Source organism: Sturnus vulgaris, chromosome 3 (assembly GCF_052056855.1).
Source record: "Sturnus vulgaris isolate bStuVul1 chromosome 3, bStuVul1.hap1, whole genome shotgun sequence".
NCBI classification, from domain to species: Eukaryota; Metazoa; Chordata; class Aves; order Passeriformes; family Sturnidae; genus Sturnus; species Sturnus vulgaris.
Window position 1 is genome coordinate 76343202 of NC_142245.1, and position 21446 is coordinate 76364647.

Here is a 21446-nt window from a genome sequence, read left to right on the forward strand (position 1 = left end):
AATATTTGTTACTCTGTTACTGGAGTTCCGTACCCACAACTTTCAATTGTTGCAATTTCAGGCTTGGATATATTTATGATTAAGCTCAGAGTATGTGAATTGTTGGAAAACAGAAAAATTGGAGTAGAATTCGCCCTCTTCGAGCATCAGTTTTGGCAAGGATGGGTGAATGACATTTTTAGTGAAAAGAACAAGGTTGAGTAATAAGAGATGAAAAAAGATGTTATGCAAACCCCCTGAAATTACATATATTTAATCAATGGGTATTACTGAAGTAATAGAACTTAGATATTTCCAGTTTGAAAATTATCCTCTCTTAAAAATAAATTAGTAGTATATTTGCCATACAAGAATTATGGCATTAATAGTGATAGAACTCAATTGTTCATATTTTTGCATTTTCCTGAAGACATAAAGTACTGTTCATGTAAATATAAGGCTGGCAAAAAACCTGAGAGAAGCAATATTTCTGTCTATGAAGTATATGTAGAAAGATAATGAACTGAACAATTTTCAAGAAACTCAGGATAAACAGAACACCACAAATTCTCTCAAGAGCTGACAGAATGCAGACAAATGCTTCTATCTGCTACGGGAACTGGACTAAACACTCAGCAAGTCTGCTGAATAAACACCTGGCATGTACAATATGGCAAGTGTAACAGGATTTATCTGCTCCCAAAATCCTAATGCAAAAGTGTCACCTCCTCTGAATTACAAGTTTTAAATGAAGAGCTATTTCAGACGTTAGCAGAATACAGCAGTAGCATGACTGTGCTTATGTTCATGAATTTTCAGTACATTTTGAAACTCGTATCAGTAGTGGGGCACTTCCCTTAAGTTTAACAATAACCACTCGTACTCAAAATGTTTTACTGTCGCAGGCCAGTGAACAGAAACTGAGAACATCCACTAATGATACCAACCCAAAGATGCCCTTCACTGGTGTCCTATTAGGTAACAGAGTATGTTTCAAAACCAGTATTTGAAATTAAGATAGGCTTATAGACACTTATATGCAATCCTTATCTCACTATAAATCCATATCAGAGAAGTAGAACTATCAGCCTGTGTGTGTATGGGACAAAATACACTGTTATTTGAAGAGTAATTTCTTGAGGTCTCACATGAGTATGCCAATTAAAACCCACTGGTTTCATACCCAAAGTGTCCACAACTGTGTTCTGTCACATTTACATTAATGTGTGTTAGAAGTACACTGTAGAAGTAACAAAATTCTATTTGCCACCATCACCCAGCAACTGTCCTTCCCCAGCTGTGATTTGCAAACTATTAGAGGCCAAATTTAAAGTCTGTCAAACATTTTGTTGTCCCTTTTTTTCAGCATAAAAGAAAATAAAGTCTGACTCTATCATGGAGGTGGATATGCTGAGTAACAGTTTTATTCCTCTGTTACAGAAGATTTCCTAGGTCTGAGAACAAGATCTTTGATAGAGGTAGTGATTTCCTGGAGCTCTTTTCGAATGCTTTCTGCTCCTTCCTCCTCTTCCATGTTATCTTTTGTGTCACTGTCTCCGTGTTCAGTTTTCTTAGTCTGGCTGGTCAATTGTTTCACCACTAATCCGTGGTATTTGACTATCAGTGAATGCTGATCCTGAGGGCAAAAAATGAGAACAAACCCAGGGGATGTCAGTGTTACACAGACAGACCTATAATTAAAGATGAAATGTTTTTAAAAAGCATTCTCCTATTCTTGGGCAGAGAGTTAGTGATACAGAAATATATTTCTAATGAAGTATTTGACAACCTGAATTCCAAGAGACATTCAAAGAGGCAGAAAACTGAAAGTGCATCCATGCTGCAAAAACAGGAGAATTAACCACTGACTGCATTAAAGCAATGCAGTTAGTAAACACCGCCATTTTTGGCAGTATAAAATACAGAATCTCAATGTATTTGCTCTTGAAGAGGTACATCTTTCTTTAACACTGGATTAGGAAAGTTTAAAAAGCAAACGTGCTGTAGCTCAGAGGAAAGAAATTATTCAGTTGTAAGAATCCCTCGAGAGAGCTGTCTCTATGGTTAAGTCAAAGGACTAATAACAGATTGATTTTTAAATTTTATAATAAAATTTGATGACAGATCCCTGAAAAGACAGGTTTGCAATGCAGTACAGATCAGAGGAATTGTATATTCTGTATGTAAGTGTGTACTTGAAACCCAAGAGCGTCAGGTTTATGCAGCAAAAATAATGTGAGGCACAACTTTCATGTTCTGTCGAATTAAAAAGGTAAATTCGCCTTAAAAAGAAAGAAAGAATACCTCTGGGATCTTGCCACTTAGGAAATTAATGATCTGTGGTACTGTTCTTCCTGGTGCATGAAGCATGCAGTGAGTTGAAAACTGAAATAACAATACTGATGTCAGGTGCAGAACAAGAGCTGGATCTTCTGTGACTTTGAGCTGCTCAATCAGAGCTTGTCTATGCTGAAACAGGACTTGCCTAAGGAACAAGAATATATTAAACAAAAATATGATTCTATGATTCTATCATATAGTAGTTGATCACAGATACTAAAACTTATTTAACATCAATTAATTTCCTCCTCTGACCATTTATTTATGTGGAATTCCAAAACATTAATAAAAAAACCCCAACAAATTATCACTGGCATAGCTCAGATTTTGAAAGATCCCTAGCGAATTTATACACTGTATCACAGAAAGTAGTGAGCCAACAAAACTAGATAAATGTGAATTCTCCTCTCCTCCTTCTCCCATGGATTTAGAACTGCCTTTCTATTTTACAGTTAAGCAGCTTGGAATCTCTTACACATTGAGTATGACTGCTCCCATACTAACTATCCAGCATTTGTGCAGCAATATAGCCACATTTCATAGAATAATTAAATTAAGGTACCTTTCCTTCTTTTTGTCTCCTTTTTTCACCATAATACCACAAATATCCACTGCAGAATCAAGGCACGAAAGAAAATCTTCTATACTCTATTAAAAATAACATAAATATTTAACCTGTGTTTGGAGATTGTAAAAAACTTTAACTACTGTTCACATTTAATCACACAAAAGATGACTGTGAATACACTTGAAATAAACTACGGAAAAAAAGCGAAAGTAACATGTATTTAGTAGAAATTGCATTTGTTCATCTTACAACAGTTCATATACTTAAATCCTAACTCAAGTGTAATGCGATTCATTAGTCTTGGAAATAAAATTAAAAATGAATGCATGTTCTACAATTACTTACAGATGGATTTTTTATTAAGAAACACCTCAATATGACCTTTGGCATAAAATAATTAATAAATAATTCTCCTTGTGCCTACACTGGCATAATCTGAATGTTTGGGGTTTTTTAAAAACATCTGTAATTTTACTAGTTAAGAAATACATGGGAGAACAAGCAAGAACTCTGGGAACAAAATACAAGAAATATCAACCACTTCACACTGGAGATTCTTGCTCAGTTTTCAATCTTCTCACCTGCCCATGAAAGGCACACTGGGTTCCATATGGCAGCAAGGAGCCAAAGGTGACTATCAGTACCAAAATGGAAGATCACCTTTTCATCTCTGAAAATTCACAGATAAAAAAACCACACTTTCTCTCACTGCCTTACATAAATACAAAAGATTATTTTGCCTTCATCCTTTACAACAGCAGTGGTTATGTACGTGTCAGCTATTTATTAGCATTGTATCAGCAAAACAGAAGATCTGAACTTGATTAACTTTACCTTGCCATTCAGAGAAGTATGTAGTTTAGTTAAAGGACCTTTGGTATCTTCTGGCAGTTTACCTAAAATCTTGATTCTGCCCTGTATGGGACAAGAATGGAAATAATCTGTAATATTAATCGTCTTTTTACATGTAGGCATATGTCAAGGGAAGCTATTACTTATTGAACAAACACCACTGATCTACTTGAAATTTTAGAAAGGAACTTTTATTTCTGTACCTCACTTGTGATTGTAGAGTAATTTTCTGTTGTCATCATTGATTCAGATGCCAAGAAGTTAAAAACCAGATTTGTAATGTCTGTACACAGAGTCTTCAACAGGTGTTTGGCAAGAGTATCATCTGCTAAAAGAAATAAGTGATTAAAGTAACTTCTTTTAGCTTTCTGATTCCTGTGATGTTATCAGAGCACCTTCCTAACTGTGGACTCCATCAACTATGAGTAGTATGAGAAAGTTCTCTGGATACATGAAGATAACATCCCTCATTTGCTCGGACAAGATTCTTAAGGAACATCATTCAGTGAAAAATGCGAGCTTTCAGGTCTATAAGAACATTTTAATGCATTGCTAGTATTTCAAAGATGTATCTGTAAAAGCAGTAAACTAGTCCCTGAATCCTCCTGAACCACCGCTATTCAACAAGTCAAGAGTATATAAAGGAAAATTCTGCAGGACAAGCAATTAAATAGAAGAACAGCCATGTCACTTGAAGACTGAAATGCTGGAATTTTGAAAAAAAAAAAAAAAGAGGCTACCAAATACGTGTCCAAGAACAAAGACTAATGGGAACAAAGGCTATTCCAAAATACAGGAATATCAAGTTGTTTTGCTTCTGCTAGAAGATTTCCACAGGGAAAATTCTAGGAGAAAGCTGCATACAGCAGAGAATCTTGGAAATGTCTCCAGTATTTTCCTAATGCTAACCTTTCAGAGTAACTCCCTGCAAAACCATTCTGACAGACTCTCCTCAAGCAGCAGCTACTTTCAGTACCAAACCTATGAGATTTAAACAGCAGCTTCTTAGAATCAGGTGGTATTCAATTTTTTCACTAGTGGCACAGCTGACAGAATAAAGTGAGCTTAGTAATCTTTTCCTTTTTATTTTTTTCACCTAGACAGTGAAAAATTGGAAGGAATGCAAATACTTGGGAAGGAAAGGCAAAAACACAGTTATCTTGACATAACAGAATATGAAATAAAGAGAATGTATTTCAATCACTGTGCAAAGCAAAGAACTTCAGCATAAAGGCAGTGTTAGGCATACTAAACACATCTCTAGCTTTTCTTTTTAGATTTTACTTTTTGAACTCTTGCTCCTGTCTGACCTTTAACGTAGATTCCGCAATAAATTTAACATCCTTGAAGGAGCATAATTTTTCAAAGTACACATTTTGTACCTGTGAAATGCTTTGCTCCCTTTTCAAATAAACGAATGTTGTTGTACAAGTTTGAGAATTCCTCCTGCAAGTCCTTCATAGCCTGTCTTCTGTTGGCTCCAGAGGAAGATGTTGAAGATGTAAAAACAGAACGCACAACTTCCTGGTAAGTTTTTGTCAAAGGTCTTAGAACAGGAAAGAAGAAAGGAGAAAACATTGAGCAAAGTGTGAAACTGTACAAGGTTTTCCCAAATATATCAGCAATAGAGAAAATTATCTCATTATGTAGTAAATGTCAGGGACATGAACACTACAGAATGGTGAGATAAACAAAAAGAAAATTACGAAGTTAGAAAAAAACCAAAAACACAAGGAAATTAAAATATACTTAATAGCAGATGTTCTAATGTTATAGTATGTATGGTATGTAAGTATGTATAGTATGTACACATAAGACATCTGTAACATGGAGCTGTACAGAAAAAGAATATTGTGGTTCACATCTATCAACAAAGCATTCTTTTCTAAGCAAGAAAACACAGTGAAGTGTAGATTCATCTGAAGTGAATCACCAATTTTCTAACTCCAGCTGAATTATTGAAATTACCTTCTTAAATGTTCAGCAATTTCTGTAATAAGTTCTTCAGGGCAATCCTGCAAGCGAGTCTTTAAAACATCCTCAATTTCCTCTTGTGACATGAAAGGGAACTCCAGCTTCTTATTCCTCCCTGTAGTGGCCATAAACAACACTCACTGACAAAACATTCCATTTAGTATTGCTGCAATTACTTTGTGGCATGAGAAAGCCCCAAAGTTCAAACACCATAGAAGAAATGCATTATCAACAATGGAAAAAAAGGGATGATTGTACATGACAGCTGAATTTTACACATATGAAAAACTGACAAAATTTATCTTTTGATCACTTAAAAGTTTCTGTAATAGACAATTGAAGTAGTATATGAGCATACGCATTTTTGGTGACATTTTTCAGTCTGCTTGGCCCATTAGTTTAGAAACGATAATGCCACCAAGACCACATAGAATTTAAAGTGCAAAAACTGAACTGAGTGTTCCTGCTTGAAGGATTTCACAAGGCTACTGTTTTTATTTTTTTAAACTTCATTTAGTAAGGTACACAATCATGTAACACGGTGTCCTAAACTTGACAGTATAAAGCCTGAAATATGATAAATTAAACCAGGCAAGGTGTTTCAGTAATAAAAGCAACTCATATGTATACCATTTAGCGTATCTGTATTTTGGTTTTGCACAAAACATGAACTTTCCTGGGTGCTGTAGAATTTTTATAAGAATGAGATCAGAACGATGACAGAGAACCAGAAAAGGACATGTTTCAGATGCACCTTAAAACAGGCTTATTGTGCACATAAGTATGGAGATCAATGATGTTCCTTGCTGTGCCACAGTAGTAACGAACATATAAGGCTCATAAACAAGCGAAAAGGGAGGATAAATCAGGTTTTAAAAACATTTACATTTGAATGGTTTCATACGAGTTTACTTCGAGATTGTGGTTCAAACTATATTATAATACAGCAATACAAACAGCAACAAGGGCAAAACAGAAAGTCTACAACAAAAACCAAAAGTGACTGAACATTGTTTTACTCAGTAACTGAGTAGTCCTGAAAAATAATTCCATTTATATGTGAATTATAGTGCTATGTGAGAGCAGTATCAAACAAAATTACTGCACGTTATTTCACACTTCAAATATCATGTTTAAAAGTATTTTTCAATCAGTATTGAGTCTGCACTCTACATTTAAAATGGAAGCACAGATTTCTGGTTCTCCATCAAACGAAAGAACACGATTGCTTCATTTGCAACCACTGTTTGCTCTAAATCTAACAATGTTGGCTTTTACTTAGCAAGCTGTTCATGCTCTTTCTTGTAATAGTGAAGGTAGAGAAATAGGCAACAATAAGGAGTGATATTAAAACTACCAAAACATAAGTTTTGACTGTATATTTTATTCCTAAGAAAAAACTGTTTGATTGCTATGATTTGTTAATTTAGGCCATTCATTTTTCATACACTCACTATGCAGTAGGTGTTACAAAATCAAGTGCAACATTCACCCCAAAATGTACAGCATCTCCTACATAAAATAAAAGAATAAATATAAAATGGTATTATTTCCTTGACTTATATTTCTTTTTTGAAGACTACGTTATATACTTCAGTGAACATGTAATGTACATTTCATTTAAATAGCAACATCACATCCATTGATACAATTTTAACTACATAGTATTCTCATCTTCTTGACATTTTAGCTGACCTTAGCTAAACAGTGGGGGAATAATAGACATGTAGAAAAAAAAGCAAGTAATAAAACCATGTTGAATAGATATGAATACATAGTGCCTAAAATAAAATGACAAACCTGTGGCAGTCCCTTGTGACTCTTCATCGCTGTCAGCATCCTTTCTTCCTTTCTTCTTGGTTTTCTTAATCTTTATCTCTCTGGCATTCCCACCACCTCCTCCTCTCACGCTTCCACTGCCCTCTGGTGGGGAATTACTTGCTTAGTACACAGCAAAGTTGTAGAACTTAAAAAGTTCACAATACCATGGTAATTTATCTGTAACTTGTTAATACTGGATTGAAAACCACAACCTGATTCTAAACACAACCTAGAACACACATTTCAGAATCTTAGGGCTATAACTTTCATTCTTAAGAAAAAAAAGCAACTGAGGCAAAGCTTTGTTTAAGATAATGTCATTAATAAACACAAACACTAATATCAAATGCACATATAATAATAAAAAAAAGTACAATGTCTTTCTTCAGCTAAAAAAAGATGAGATACCAAAGTCCATAATGCAACAGTGAATTTTCTGTTGGCTGAAAACAGCATCTTAGTAAGCATTTAGCATTTTTATTCAATGATGCTAAATAAGTGAGTTTGTAAAAATATTTTAGATAATGTAACTGTTAATTTTTAGAGAAAGAGTCCAACACTATAAGCATTTATCCAAAATATTCTTGGAAGCACACATTCAATTAACTAGAGCACTCAATCTTTTCTGACTTTTCAAGATGACTGTAGAGCAATGGGATGTTCCAGTTCTGATATACTCAACAAATTACTTTGTTCAGAAGTCCTGCAATCAATGTATGCAATTGCAGACAGAATCTCAATTTGCTATACAGTCCCTCTCCACAAGGCAAGCTCTTCTACTCTTTGTTCCCTTTTTCGCAGCCTCTTCTGTTATTTTTTCACTTGGAAGAAATTTAAATATACAAATGTTTAAACATATATATGCTTATATATTTAAGTTTGTTTAAGTTTATATATATGTGTACCACACATATATACACTAAGCCTTGAGAAAGTATGTGTTTTTTCCATTTCCATTTAAATATGGCCCAAGGTTTCAAGTAACTACATTATATAATTAATATTGTTTAAGAAAAGGAAACACAAAGACAAGATGCTATAACTTAAAAAGCTAACTGCATCTGTTACATGCCATAGATGGATTTTTAAGCATCACTTTGCAGGAACAGCCAAAAAAATTAGTGCTTTTCACAAGCTTATTTGAAATGTGACTGCATTACAGCAATTACATTACATAAAACTGTTATGTTGGGGTGTTTTTAGGTAATGCACATAACAGTCCATAATAAACCATTTCAGGGTAGTGCTTGCTGATGGTGCAGCATGTTACCTGTGGGTAACATGAATTTGTCTAGACATGTAGTACAAGCTCAGTAGAGTCTCACTCCTCAGAGGGCTGGAAACCAAAGTCATTCTCTTATGACAGTTCAATTAAAGTTTCAAGCTTCTCTACCTTAGCTATGGCCTAGAAAAAATCTGCCATCTCTTGTGGCAAGAATAAGTTTAATTTTCATATCAACTCAGGCCTACTCATGTTTTTTTTTTTTAGAGTAGAATGTTCTATTTTCCACATGAGTATATTCAATCAAGCCAGATGTATTAGTATTCTTCAAAAAAAAACCAAAACCAAAAAACTCATTCTCAATTTAGACAGTTATTTTGGAATTAACATCTCAAGACTAATAATAAGAAACATATTAATTTTCCTGGATCCGTGAAAAATGGGGACTAAAATTGTATCTACATAGTGTAATAAAACATGGCATAGAGGTCCCTGACCTAATACTGGTTTTATTCAGTCTTATGTGATCATACTGTATAAAATAATAAATGAACACAGAATTCCTTGCTTCTATAAACTATTGTCTTGTGTTGAACTAACTCAAGAGACCTTTATAATACTTCCTCTGCATTTCTAAGACTGAAATTAGTTCTCATAGACGTAGTTGAGATATATCCACATCCACAGTATAATGGCAAGCAGTTGGATTATTTGTTAAATAACTTAAACACAGACTGGAAGCATTTAATAAACTACAATATATTGTCCTACTAACTTTATATTTGAGTATTCCAAAGATAAAACAAGTTTGTTTTGTTTTTTATTGCTTAAGCTGAATATTGATGTTTTACCTGTTGCTTTCTTTCTTCTTTCATCCTTTTTGTCTTTTTTATTAGCATATGAGTTCTCTAAACAAGAAGCCTGTTTTAAATCTTCTTCAGAGATTAAATTAACAGGGTTGTTTTTAATTTCCTAAAATGAAGAATATGCACATCATAGCAAAAAGATACACATAGCAATGGAAGGAACATTTAAGCTATTTGGACATTTACAAGTACACTAATCAAACATCATGTTTTCCAAGTCCAACAAATGAGACTGGGCTTCCTGAGTGCACCAGAATATAAATTTCACCCATTAAATATAGAAACCTGTTGTTCACTTGTTTTGCTTCTTCTCTAGTTGTATTTCAGATAAGATGCACAGAAATTGTGACAGTGACTGGAAAGTCCCATGAGCTTTACTCCAAAGCTAAACATGCACTGCATCTTGACCAATAAAAAACCTACCGTACCTTTTCTGCTTTCTGTTGCATCAGATCAGAGAAGAGCTCAGCACAGCTGCTTAGAAATTTCTCACTGACTGCAATGGTGTCACTGAAGACTAAACCTGAAGAGCTTTTGTTTAAAGATCTCATCACTTGCTGCAGCAAGATCCCAACATCTTCTACTGACAATGAGCTGGGCAGAAGAGTCTAGGGTAAAGAAAATTAAAATACAATAGTCTTGTAAGTGGATAAACAGAATAGACACAGGCCATTTGACATCTGCTAACTATTTAGAAAGCATTACACTTTTCAAATTAAGCTATCATTTAAGAGTACGTGCTATTTTAAACCTTCTAACACGGCAAATCTACATTGCTCTAGAAACACGTGTTACCTCTGGGCAAACGTATGGCAACTTCTTCAAGATGAAGCTCAACAGCTACAGAGCAACACCAAACACAGAACAATAGCAGGACTTAAGAGCAACAAAGGTAGTGCTCTAAGGCCTAAAATCAGGAGTTAGCCAGAACAAAGTGGCTAAGATCCCTCTGCCCACCAAAAGTGTTGTAAGTATTTAGTTGAGACATTTTCTCAAAAAAACAAAAAAGCCCAAGAGAAATATATTGCTCTCTAGAAGAGTACTTTCACACTACTTTTGAAATTAAAGTTAGTCTTACATATCTATAAACTGAAAGCCAGTATGTCCTTCCCCTGTTTTTGTTCCGATCAAATCAAAGGCAAATAATACCCTTTTACTTGTCATTTTAATTAAACTGAATTTACTTCTTTGACAACATAGAATTTCATTATACATATGTGTAATTGCAATAAAGGATAATTTGACAACAACAACTGAAAGGATTGCTTACTGCTACATCTATCCAGCTTCCAGAGGTGATGGCTTCCTCCACAGAGGCTTCAACTTGATCCACAATTTCTTGACCAACACAAGCTGCTCTCAGAAATAAGAGTTGTGCGGACTTGTATCTTTTTTTAATGTAGCCTGCTGGGTCAGGGATGCCAAGTCTATACAATGCATCAAATTCTAAAAAATAGTTAGATGTCTGTTAAAACTTAGTTCCTTCATATACATACAAGATCTTATGGGATGACTTTATTTTGAAAGCAGGAAATGAAGAGTTACACATATATTTTATATCACTAAACACAGCCGTAAGATAATGCTGACCTAAATCTTAGTTCAGTACAGGCGACATCTAAATGTTGTTAATAGAAGTATGCAGATTAAATCATAGACGTGACTTAGTGATCTGAGTTTAGAAAACTGATTTTTTTTGATTCTTATACCATTAAGTTTATATGCAGTCATCTCTTTTCCAAGTATTCTAATATAGCATGAACAATATTTACAATACATACAGTGTCCAAGTGTTTTGTTTTCAACTATTTACCAGTTTATACTTAAGACATGGGGAAAACACTCAAAGACTGACAGACACTCCATCAGTCAAGTACTATTACATAAACACTTACTACTATCGTTGTAAATTATGGTGAACCTTTTCAATCTGCAAGAACTGCTGCTGATACTTAAGGCCTGACATTTTTTGGGACCATAAGGAGACATTCCCTTCTTTATTCAGATCCACATTTTGCCACAGCTTGTGGTGTTTCAAAACACCGTCATCCAGCATCACTCAGCTTGAAGTTACACAGAATGGTCTGCATTCAAATCAGGATACTAGTGCTACTCACTCCAGTTCCACAAATATTATTTTGGAAAAAAATTCTTCCTGATCACTGCATGTTTGGACTATTAACAGCCAAAGTTTGGTTGTAATCTGAACACCTGGCCTGAAACTCCAGCCATGGTGATCTGAAAAGTTTACAATGAGCAAGCTAATCAATGTCTTCAGAACAGTAATAAAAACAGCATTTGTAATTGTTTGTGAGAAATAGTTACTGCTTAGCAGTATGGTCGCCTCTACTGAAATACAGTTTGTTGTGATAAAGTAGCACACATCATTATGAGCAAGACGGTCTTTTAGCAAAGGAATATCAGCCACTGCATTGATTTCCACTCCTCCTTGTGGAGTGAGGCTTCACTCTAAGCACTAGCTATATTAAAGTAACACCAATTACCTACACTACTTTTAGAAACCTATTTCATCTGTAAGAATATGGATTAATTACCTAAGTAACCATTCTGCTTGAAAAAGGAATCCACCCATTTGTTCTGTGTTCTGGAATAGATGTCTGGAACAAACACAGCCTTATCCTGTCTCCCACCGACCACGGTGCCTTTTAGACGACCAGCGTTAACAAGTTCTTCTAGCAAAGCTACAAGAGGAAAATAAATGAAGAGATGTTTCCTAAGTTAGTATATCCATTAATCAAAAGATAGCAATTATTTTCTCTGGTTTGTTTCTTCTTTCTTTCCACCAATTAATTTGTGCTTGCTCTAGTGAAACACTGCCAAGCTCTATCAATTATTTTTAACACTTATCAGAATTTCTTCACAAAAGCTCTGGAAATCAGACAATGTTTTCAAAGAGTGAGCCACAATGCCAGGATCAAAAAGTTTTTCTATGAACATATAACCTAGGTAGTTTTAGCTTTTAATTAAAAAATGCAAACATAGAAGAATCTTTCTCTGGCCAGAAGAGCAAAATATACTATCATTTTATTAATAATTTCTCTTTGAATTCACTGCTTGCATGGTAACCAAAATGGAAAAAAAAAAGATGTGAACACAGAAAATGACATTTTAGGTAATGACTTTCCTAAACTAACACAAACTGTGTGTAACACAGCTGCCAATAATAATCTCTTGAGAATACACAAATATTGCTGACGAAGAACATATTGGTAACTGGTAGTACCAAAGTATGAAGCACTTCTCGATGCTGAATAAGATTTTTTAAAATCCATTTAAGTTGCATACAAACATCTGATTTGCCTCCTATGTTCTGCTCCTGCCTTTCTGTAATACAAGAGATATATTTTAAAAAATCAGTGACATTAACTGCTAACTTTGCTAATTTCCAGAGCTTTATCAGATGTCTTTTTTATACTCAGCTTATGTTCATTTCTATTTCATTAAAAGACAAGTTTTACTCTGGAACAAAATATTTAATGGCATCATATGGCAAGGCTTCTTCATCATTAAATAAAAGCAGCATTTAACACCACAACATGCTTAGTACAGCAGAGGTTTAGCTCATGTATGCAGGAAAGTTTACCTGAAAGACCAACTCCAGAAGAAACAGTACATAGCAAATCATGATAGTTTTTGATATGCTCATAGTGTAGATGAGCTTCTATAAGCTAGCAGCTATTGAACAAAACTGCCACTAGCAAAGATGAACAATACTTACACTGAAAAAATGCAACAGAAAGAGAAACTGATTTAAACAAAATACAGCCTTATGTAATTTAAGACACGAGCCAGAAATCATGTTCTGCCATGGTTCAGTCACATTGAATAAAATGGAACTTATAAGACCAATTCTGGAAGTAAAATTAGTTTCTTATACTTCCTAATATTTTAGTTGCCTTAGAAAATAGAGTCAATGTGCCTATTCCACTTCAGCAAATTGTCAGAAAATACAGATTAGTTCCCTGTTTGCAATTTCAACTTTTTAGTCAAAGTTTTTAGGAAAAAGAATTAGACTTTCCTAGAGCTCTGCAATATTGGTTGAAAAATCTATTAATGATCCAGAGTCTTTAGGGAAAGAAAATGTCAGAAGAAAAGTGAAGTGAAGACATCAATTAAATTAAATTCTGTATTTTATCAAGTGCTAGTTTTAAAACTCCAGGGCAGAGGAGGTTCCCTCAGAGATTTCACAGACCATTGCTACAATTATGTCCAGACAGTATTTTGTTTTAGAACAATAGGATCCCTGTAGAACTACCATAAATTCACATTTATTTTTAAAGGTGGCCAAGTAGTTTGTAGTGTGCTATTAGGTCTCTATCAAAGTCTGGCAAAGATGGTAAGTGTCCCTCTATGTCAGTCCTGTAACAGTAACATAATGCTCAGAAATGAATAACATCTGTGATTTCATTAGGCTTTGTAATTAGTGTTTTAACCTGAAGACATTCTCATGTCTAAAACTACTTTTTATCGTAACTTTATGAGAGCTTTAAATTAATAGCAGCACATCTATGTGAAAGAACCAAAGAATAATATTTATCCTGTCTAAACCCAAATTTTGATTAAATAATTAGCTGTTTGTAAATGATACAAATATTACACCGAACTTACATTTTTATTCTGGAAGAAACAGAAAACTGACAAAGACCACTTTTAAACACACTGCTAACAGCAACAGATATAAAAAGTAAAATTATTAAAAGGTATTTTTCAAGTTTCCAACATTTGTGAAATTGAAATGGTATCTCAGCAAATGGACACAATAAAATCTGGCAGTGAATAAAAAGATAAAAAGCCTTAGAAACTGCCGAGGTAATGAAAGACAGTAGGAAAAGCTAAAGAAAAAGAGGAACAAACTCACTAAAAAAAACCCATAGAAGTACTAGAAGTACATATTGTGATGATCACTGGTGCCAGAAAAACACCAGCACTTAATTCACATTAACACTGTACCCATCAAAACGTGTATATACTTGATGTACTTGAAGGACTTATCTTAAATAGATTGTAACCAAATACTGAAATTTGCCAGGCATTGAGACATGCAATTTCACAGATTTTCTCTTTAATCTGTGAAAACCTGGATGGCACATAAGAGAAAAAAAAGGTGACAATTTTAAATCTATTATGTGAAAGTAGAGTTTTACATGATTTTATTTAAGTGGTAGGATGTTAATTTTTAATTAATAAGCTTGTGTTGGAGAACAACAGGATAAGCAGAGAGATACTACATTGGAGCTAAAGTGAGCAGTGCCCTGAGGGCAAAAGGACCCAATCAAGAGAAGCATTAAGGTTCATGAGAAGAGATAGAAAACCATTAAAGGATTTTAAAAGACCAGCAGCACTTGGTCAGCCAGCATAGAAGACTAATGATGCTTGAAGCAGCATTTTTGAGAGACAGGAGAGGGCACACAAAGTGACAAACAAGTAGAGCCTAAAGATTTCAGCAGCTCAATAGGGAATCTTTATGCATTTCTATTTAGAAAAGGAACTGTGGAAAATAAAAGCAAACAGTTTAAGGATATGTTTTATCTCTCAGCATATAAAGTCATTTAACTAAGACTGTAATAAAAGCTTAGTCTTCATTATCACAGAAAAAAGTCAGTAAATAAAATCCCGAGCAATTAATGCCATTTGGCTACATAAAATCTGTCCCCTTTTGTGTGCTTCACTGATAAAACTGCCAGTAGCTAAGGGCAAATAATGAAAGAGATTAATAAATAAGTACTTCTTGCATCATTCTGCCCCAAGAGGCATCTTGTCAACCAGTGTTTTCATTGCTTTGGATACAGAGAACATTCCTTCAGTTATGGATAGCACAAAGTGTTTAATACCTTCTACACTAAAAGGAAACACTTTGTTCTGTATTTCAGAATTAAGGCTATATACTAAAAAGCTTCTTTGAAAGCATACTTTTAATAATGAAGAATGGATTTCCTAACAGACACACAAAATATTCTGAATGAAACTCACAGTAAAGTAAATGTTCTTGAAATCCATACCGAGTGATCAAGTTACTTACAGGTGTAGGCCTTGGGGAAAAAAGAAACACAAAACAATATAAATTAATGACATGAAACTGACGTGGAGAATCCAGAAGTAAGAGAGGTTACTATAGACGGCAGAACTACATAGTATCTCAGGGTACTACACTGATGTTTGAAAGAGCTTACAAAGTTTTAATTCTGAATTACTGTAAAGTGATAACACAAAAGCTATGATAATTACTGTAAGGAAACTTCTGCTTTGTTAATTTTTCCTCTTCCTACAAAGTGACACAAAAATTTATTGATTTAATAAGAAACACTTATCTATAATCACATGTAGCGACCACATCAATATGTAACCGACTAAGGAGTGGACAGATATTCTACAAAGTAACAAAATAACTATAGATTAACATTTTTTTCAGCTAAAGTATGTTGTATAGTGTATATTGTTATACTTCCCTTGTTCTTCAAAAGAGAGTCCCCATTTCTAACAAGTGAGTCTAGCATAACTGAGAATTGGTCCCAAGAACTGAACTACACTTAGGAGAATCTATCCAGAGGTCGTGTTTTCCTTTTCTTTTTCAATCACAAGTGAATCTGGCCCATACAGACCTATGGCAAAAATTCATTAATATGTGGTTGCAGGCATTGCAATTTACCGAGTAATCGCAGTGAAGAGCCCACGAATGCGTGCTCGATGACGGGACACAAAGGCTTCTGTAAAAATCACCCCACGGTTTTCCTGGTCTAGTTGTCCATGAATAATTCTGCCCAAACGCCTGGATAATGCCTGTAAATAGAAGAATTGAGCTTTTCAAGGCATGCCTTCTTCCATCAGATATATGGATATCTAATGACAGAAAACTTTGCAGAAAACAAAAGTGTGGTTTGCAGATGCACCATGAAACTAAGATTTACCCTTGGCATTAATTTTGTGCAAAAGAGTGACTTAAAGCCATGAATATTGCAAAGATAAACAAAGAAGGTGGCCACAACTAATTCTGCACTTGCCAGGTTGATGGCTTTCATCACCTGTATCAGGAAGTCTCCTGGAAGGTCATATGTCTTGCAGAGCTCCGATATTGTCACCTGGCCAGTTTCCTGGAGTTTATCATTTACTTCTTCTGCTAATTGATCCAGATAACTCCTTTTGTGAAAACAAGAAAAAGATAACACATTAAGTGCGGCATTCAAAGTCAATGCCAAGATCACATACTGAATAACTGACCACTTTTAATATACCTCTTTCTGCTACATCTTTGCAAAAATAAAGTGAAAGTTATCTTAAATTAATAAAGGAGAACAGTAAGTGAAAATGTGTGTTTTTTTAAAAAAGTCTGCTAAGGAGGTAGCTAGTATTAAGATGGGCCATTTATCTACTTGTATGAAAATTTCAAGCAAGAGAAAGAGGAAAACATTATGTCAATGAAAATTGGAAAACAGCTTTAGTAAGCAAGATAGGTCTTAACTATGTCAAGAGAACCAGGAACTACATATTCTTTGACAAGAACAGATCCTGGAGCTCAATCAATAAAAAGAACAACCCCGTAAGAGTATTACTTCAGTGGCTGTTAGTGTGCTGGAAGCAATGAAATAAATAGCTCAAACATCTTAGGCTTGTGAGATAGAACAAGAGGCAGAAGGTTTGTCAAGAGCTGAGGCAAACAGCAAAGCCAGAGAGCAAATGAGATCTGGCTGCTGTACACAAAGACACTGGGTAAGAAACGAAGTCCCTTAAATGCAGGACACTGAACACAGACGTTCAGTAGGACCTTTACACCATGGATTCACTGGATGCTTTGCTGTGATAGGCCTCACCTGCCTAAAGCAGCACTGTTCACCACTAAACAGCTCTAAGATCAGCCAAGAAAAATGTATTTCATTTTAGAAGCAACAAAGCTTGGACATTATTTTTAGTCTGCGTTTTAAAAAATAAATACAGTATGAATTATACATATTGCTCCTGAAGGTACTCACTCATTTATAAGCTGTCCCAGTACAAGCTGAATACCTTTTTCAGATTTAACAATGTCATTAGCTCGGTTTTCAATGTGCAGAAGGTCCACATTTATTACCTAAAAAACACACCTCTTATCAGAACTTTAAATTGAAAATTGTTCTCAAACACTGACATAGTAGTTACACATTCCTATATCTTGAGCAAACCTGCTTTTATTTTTTTATACTATTGCATACAAATACACATAATCTGTGTCTTGGAATAAACCAGCAAGGCTATAGGGGAAAAAAACCTCTCTTTGCAACTGCTAAAAGTTTAAAAGAAATCTATATAATAAAAAAATACCAGAAAGCAGTAAGAGAAAACAGGAAACTGGCTTTCAGAAAAGTTTTCTGTTTCCAAGTAATTTTGCTCAAGCCTGAAGGGAAAATTAGCCACAGAAGAAGACTACTGCAGGACAAAGATTAGTGGAGACAAGAGAATAATGAAGGAAGAAGGAGGATTCAAAGAGGCATGCAAAGTTAATTATGCATGCTCCTGCAGCTTTAAATTTAAATGGGAAACATATTTCTTTTCTGTCTGCCCTCCTTAGTTTGCAAAGAAAGAGTTCATAAACAAAAACTGTATATATTAGTAGTGATTTCAGAAGTCCTAGATTATCACTAAGCAGAGAGGTTTCAATAAAGCAATAAATTGACAGATTAAGTAATCTGCAGTAACCAGATGTGGGCTACCAGCTCTTTATAAAATTTATTCTGTTTTAAAAAAATATCTTAGCTGGCGTATAACTAATGAACTCCATATTCACACTATACAGGGCAAAGAAAATAAAGAAGTATAAAGCTTCTATTACTAAAGTTACCTGTTGTAAGTCGACAATGTTAACTCGACCTTCAAGAGAAGTTAAAACACACATTTAGTACATGAAACATATTTGAACAGATTTAGAATATAGTTCAGCTCAATGTGCACACAAAATTTAATTACTTTTTCTGTAGACCAATTAAACTAGTCCATGAGTACCCAGAGGTTGTTAAAATTTTCTACCTTTGCATGATGCTACTAACAAAACACTCAGCAAATTTTTATTCAGTCCAAACTGTCCCATTGGTATGATACACAACGGCAAAACACAAACTGAGACAAACCTGTGGTAACAGTGAAAAAATGGCTAATCTGTATGTAATAAGAAGTTAATTTTTCTAAACATATGACGCTGTGAAATTCACCCTTAAGTATAAATCAAAGTACAATAAACTGCCTGCTCATTAAAGCCATTGACAAAAAACTGTCTGAACAGTACTTGCTTCCTTATATATCTAAGTCACATCTTTCAATACAGGAGGCTCTTTACACTGGTAAAATACGACCTGTCAATTACAACTTACAAATGTTATTATTACTAACAGTGTGAAAGGAGAATGACTTTGAAATTCCAAGACAAGGCCAAACATCTCAGCCAGGTCCTAAACTATATTAAAATGCCAAATTTCCTTCAAATGGATTTTTATACAACTTTTACGTCAGAAATTCCACATGGGTGAAAATAAACCAAATAATATATCTTGATATGCTTATCTAAAAGCTTGACAGAGATCTGAAGTAAAACTAAAAGAGCAGTAGGTGAATTAATATGCAGACGAAGCAAACTGACCTTTTCTGATAGATTAAGGGTATTGCAGACTTTCAAATCCTTTCTGTGTAACTTCCAAATCCAAAGGAAGAAGGAAAATGCCACACTCACCACCACATACATGAAGCTCATCGCGGATCTCCTTACTAATCTGTGCTGGCGTGACATACTCCTTGCCATCAAGTGTGTGCACTACTTCCAGCTGCTTTTCTGCGATCAGCTTTGTGACAATTTCTATACAGTTCCGTTCTGACAATCTGTCAAAACCAGAAGGAGTCAGCAGTTATTCTAAGGAAGTACCTCCTAAAGAAGATTAACCTTTAAATTGACGTTTCAAACATACTAAACACAGGGAGTACCACAAAGATTGTTTGCAGTTCTTTGCGAATATACTTTTTCAGACAAAATAATTAATGTCTATATCCTGCTTATCACCCACCAAATCATCCATATGGCTTCGCTTAGGCGAGTCAGCTCTCCAAAACTTTTACTCTCCTCCTGAACACCTACCAGCCCTGCCAGCTGTCAGAACGCACCTGCCAGGGAATTTAGGAACGCCTGTAATTAATTAAAGAATTCGTGTCCATGACACTTCTGCGCGCTTTTATTTTATTTTTGCGCGTCTCTGATTCATTTTCCTTTAACAAAAACAAGTTCTGGGCAACGACCTCAACTGGTCAAGCAGACAGAAGGGAGAAACCGAGCGCTGGAGCCGTGACGATTTTGAGCAACTGGAACTTAGCTGTGATTACACACTCAGTCGCTCCCGTGGGCCTGCCCGTGCCCCGGGGTCCCGGCAGGGCTCGCAGCAGCGTCAGGGAACGGCGGAGGGGCCGTGCCTGGCGGGACCCGCGGGGTGCCCGCACCGGGGGCCGCGGGGGAAGGGGCGCGGCAGGCGGTGCCGGCGCCGCCCTGCTCACCTGTGGGCCACCTCGGCGAACTGCGCCCGCTGGAAATCGGCCGCCAGCCGCCGGATCTCCTCCCAGGCCGCCGCCATGGCGCCGCGACACGTCAGCCCCGGCCGGGCGGCGGCGGGCGGCGAGCGGGGCCGGCCTCCGCTGGCAGCGCCGCCCCGCGGCACGGCGGGGCCCCTGCGCGGGCTGGGCCAGTGAAAACAAACGGAGCGAAAGCGAGCTACGGAAAAGGAAACAAAACCCGACGTCCGCACTCGGGGCTGGCTGCAGCAGCTGCATCACGGCGGGGCGGGCAAGGGAGCAGCTCGCCGTATTGCTCGCGGCGGCTCCGGCCGGGCCACGGCTATCGCCGCTGGGCCTGGGCTGTGAGCCCAGCTTTCAGCGTGAACAGCGCTAGTGTCGCCACTATTTTCGGTCGCCACTACTTTCGGTGATTTCCCACTCCAAAAACCTGAAATGAAGTTTAGACCACGAGTTGGGTATGAGGTCAATAATGTCGCCACTTAACGGGACCGCTGTTATGCAGCTGAATTTATTTAGCTGTCCGACCACAGACCTAAAGGCCTTTCCGGCTCTATCTGGAGCTGACTCGCCGGTGGCGATGGCAGAGAGCGCTGCACACAGAGTGCTCCCGCCCCGGGGCTCGGCACCTCCCAGGCGGGACGGCAGCGGGACACTGCAAGCTGCCCAACGCCGGGAACGGGATCCGTCCTGCTGCTCCTCTGCCCTTGTCCCTCCAGATCTCTCGCTGCTTCCCGCATACCCGCTGTTTTCACTGACCCTGACAGCCACTCTGGGACTCTGCCTTCCAAAAGTCACAGGAAAATGTCTCTGGCAGGGTTGGTGTCGCGCTGAGTGAACGCTTAAACAGCGTGAACAAAAAATTTGCAATTGACATAGTAACAGCATTTATAGTGGGATAAGTACATGGCTTCCGTTTTAATGGTCGTTCTCTTTGAGATAGAAAATTGATTTTGCTTGGGCAACTGAGGTTTGCTGTTGGAGTTTGGTCATGGAGCCTTTGCAGGCAGCGAGACAGGTTCCTCAAAGAGCAGCTCTTCCTAAAACATAGATCTAAACCAAGCTCGCTAATTACAGCTGTGTTTCTCTGCAGGCAAAGACAGCAAGGGAGATTGTTTAGTCAGGTTCTTGATTGTGAATGAATCGTATAGTGGAAGAATAGGGGAAAAAATGTGATAGCAATTTTGCGGGCAGTTTTTATGAAGATTATATAGAAATAGGCTACCATAGGGGACAACAGGGAAAAGAACTAGGGACTTAGAACTGTATTCCTTCTACCCAATCTTGA

The 21446-nt window shown here is 36.5% G+C and overlaps 1 protein-coding gene across 2 annotated transcripts; it reads right to left on the reverse strand.

Annotated features, from left to right (window-relative positions):
* Nucleotides 1-1375: 1375 nt before the first annotated feature.
* On the reverse strand, nucleotides 1376-20240 carry UFL1 (UFM1 specific ligase 1). 2 transcript variants are annotated; one of them, XM_014883644.2, is made up of 19 exons: nucleotides 20144-20240; nucleotides 19335-19480; nucleotides 18453-18481; nucleotides 17608-17705; nucleotides 16663-16777; nucleotides 16290-16420; nucleotides 15614-15672; nucleotides 12178-12324; nucleotides 10893-11068; nucleotides 10051-10230; nucleotides 9608-9728; nucleotides 7514-7636; nucleotides 5708-5828; nucleotides 5122-5285; nucleotides 3943-4064; nucleotides 3722-3802; nucleotides 2882-2967; nucleotides 2284-2464; nucleotides 1376-1615 (listed from the first exon to the last, which is right to left on the reverse strand). In XM_014883644.2, the coding sequence occupies exons 1-19, from the start codon at nucleotides 20218-20220 to the stop codon at nucleotides 1403-1405; spliced, it is 2370 nt and encodes a 789-aa protein (XP_014739130.1). In that variant the 5' UTR covers nucleotides 20221-20240; the 3' UTR covers nucleotides 1376-1402. The 2 variants fall into 2 exon arrangements, with proteins under 2 accessions (XP_014739130.1, XP_014739129.1); XM_014883643.2 differs by having other exon boundaries at nucleotides 3943-4067.
* Nucleotides 20241-21446: the final 1206 nt, after the last annotated feature.

Coding starts and splice junctions, on each gene's coding strand:
- UFL1 (XM_014883643.2), bottom strand. CDS start 20,220: ATGGCGGCGGCCTGGGAGGAGATCCGGCGGCTGGCGGCCGATTTCCAG. Junction 10,231..10,892: donor GAAGCTGGATAGATGTAGCA/GTAAGCAATCCT, acceptor TCTTTACCCTAG/ACTCTTCTGCCCAGCTCATT. Junction 2,465..2,881: donor GGAGACAAAAAGAAGGAAAG/GTACCTTAATTT, acceptor CTTGTTCCTTAG/GCAAGTCCTGTTTCAGCATA.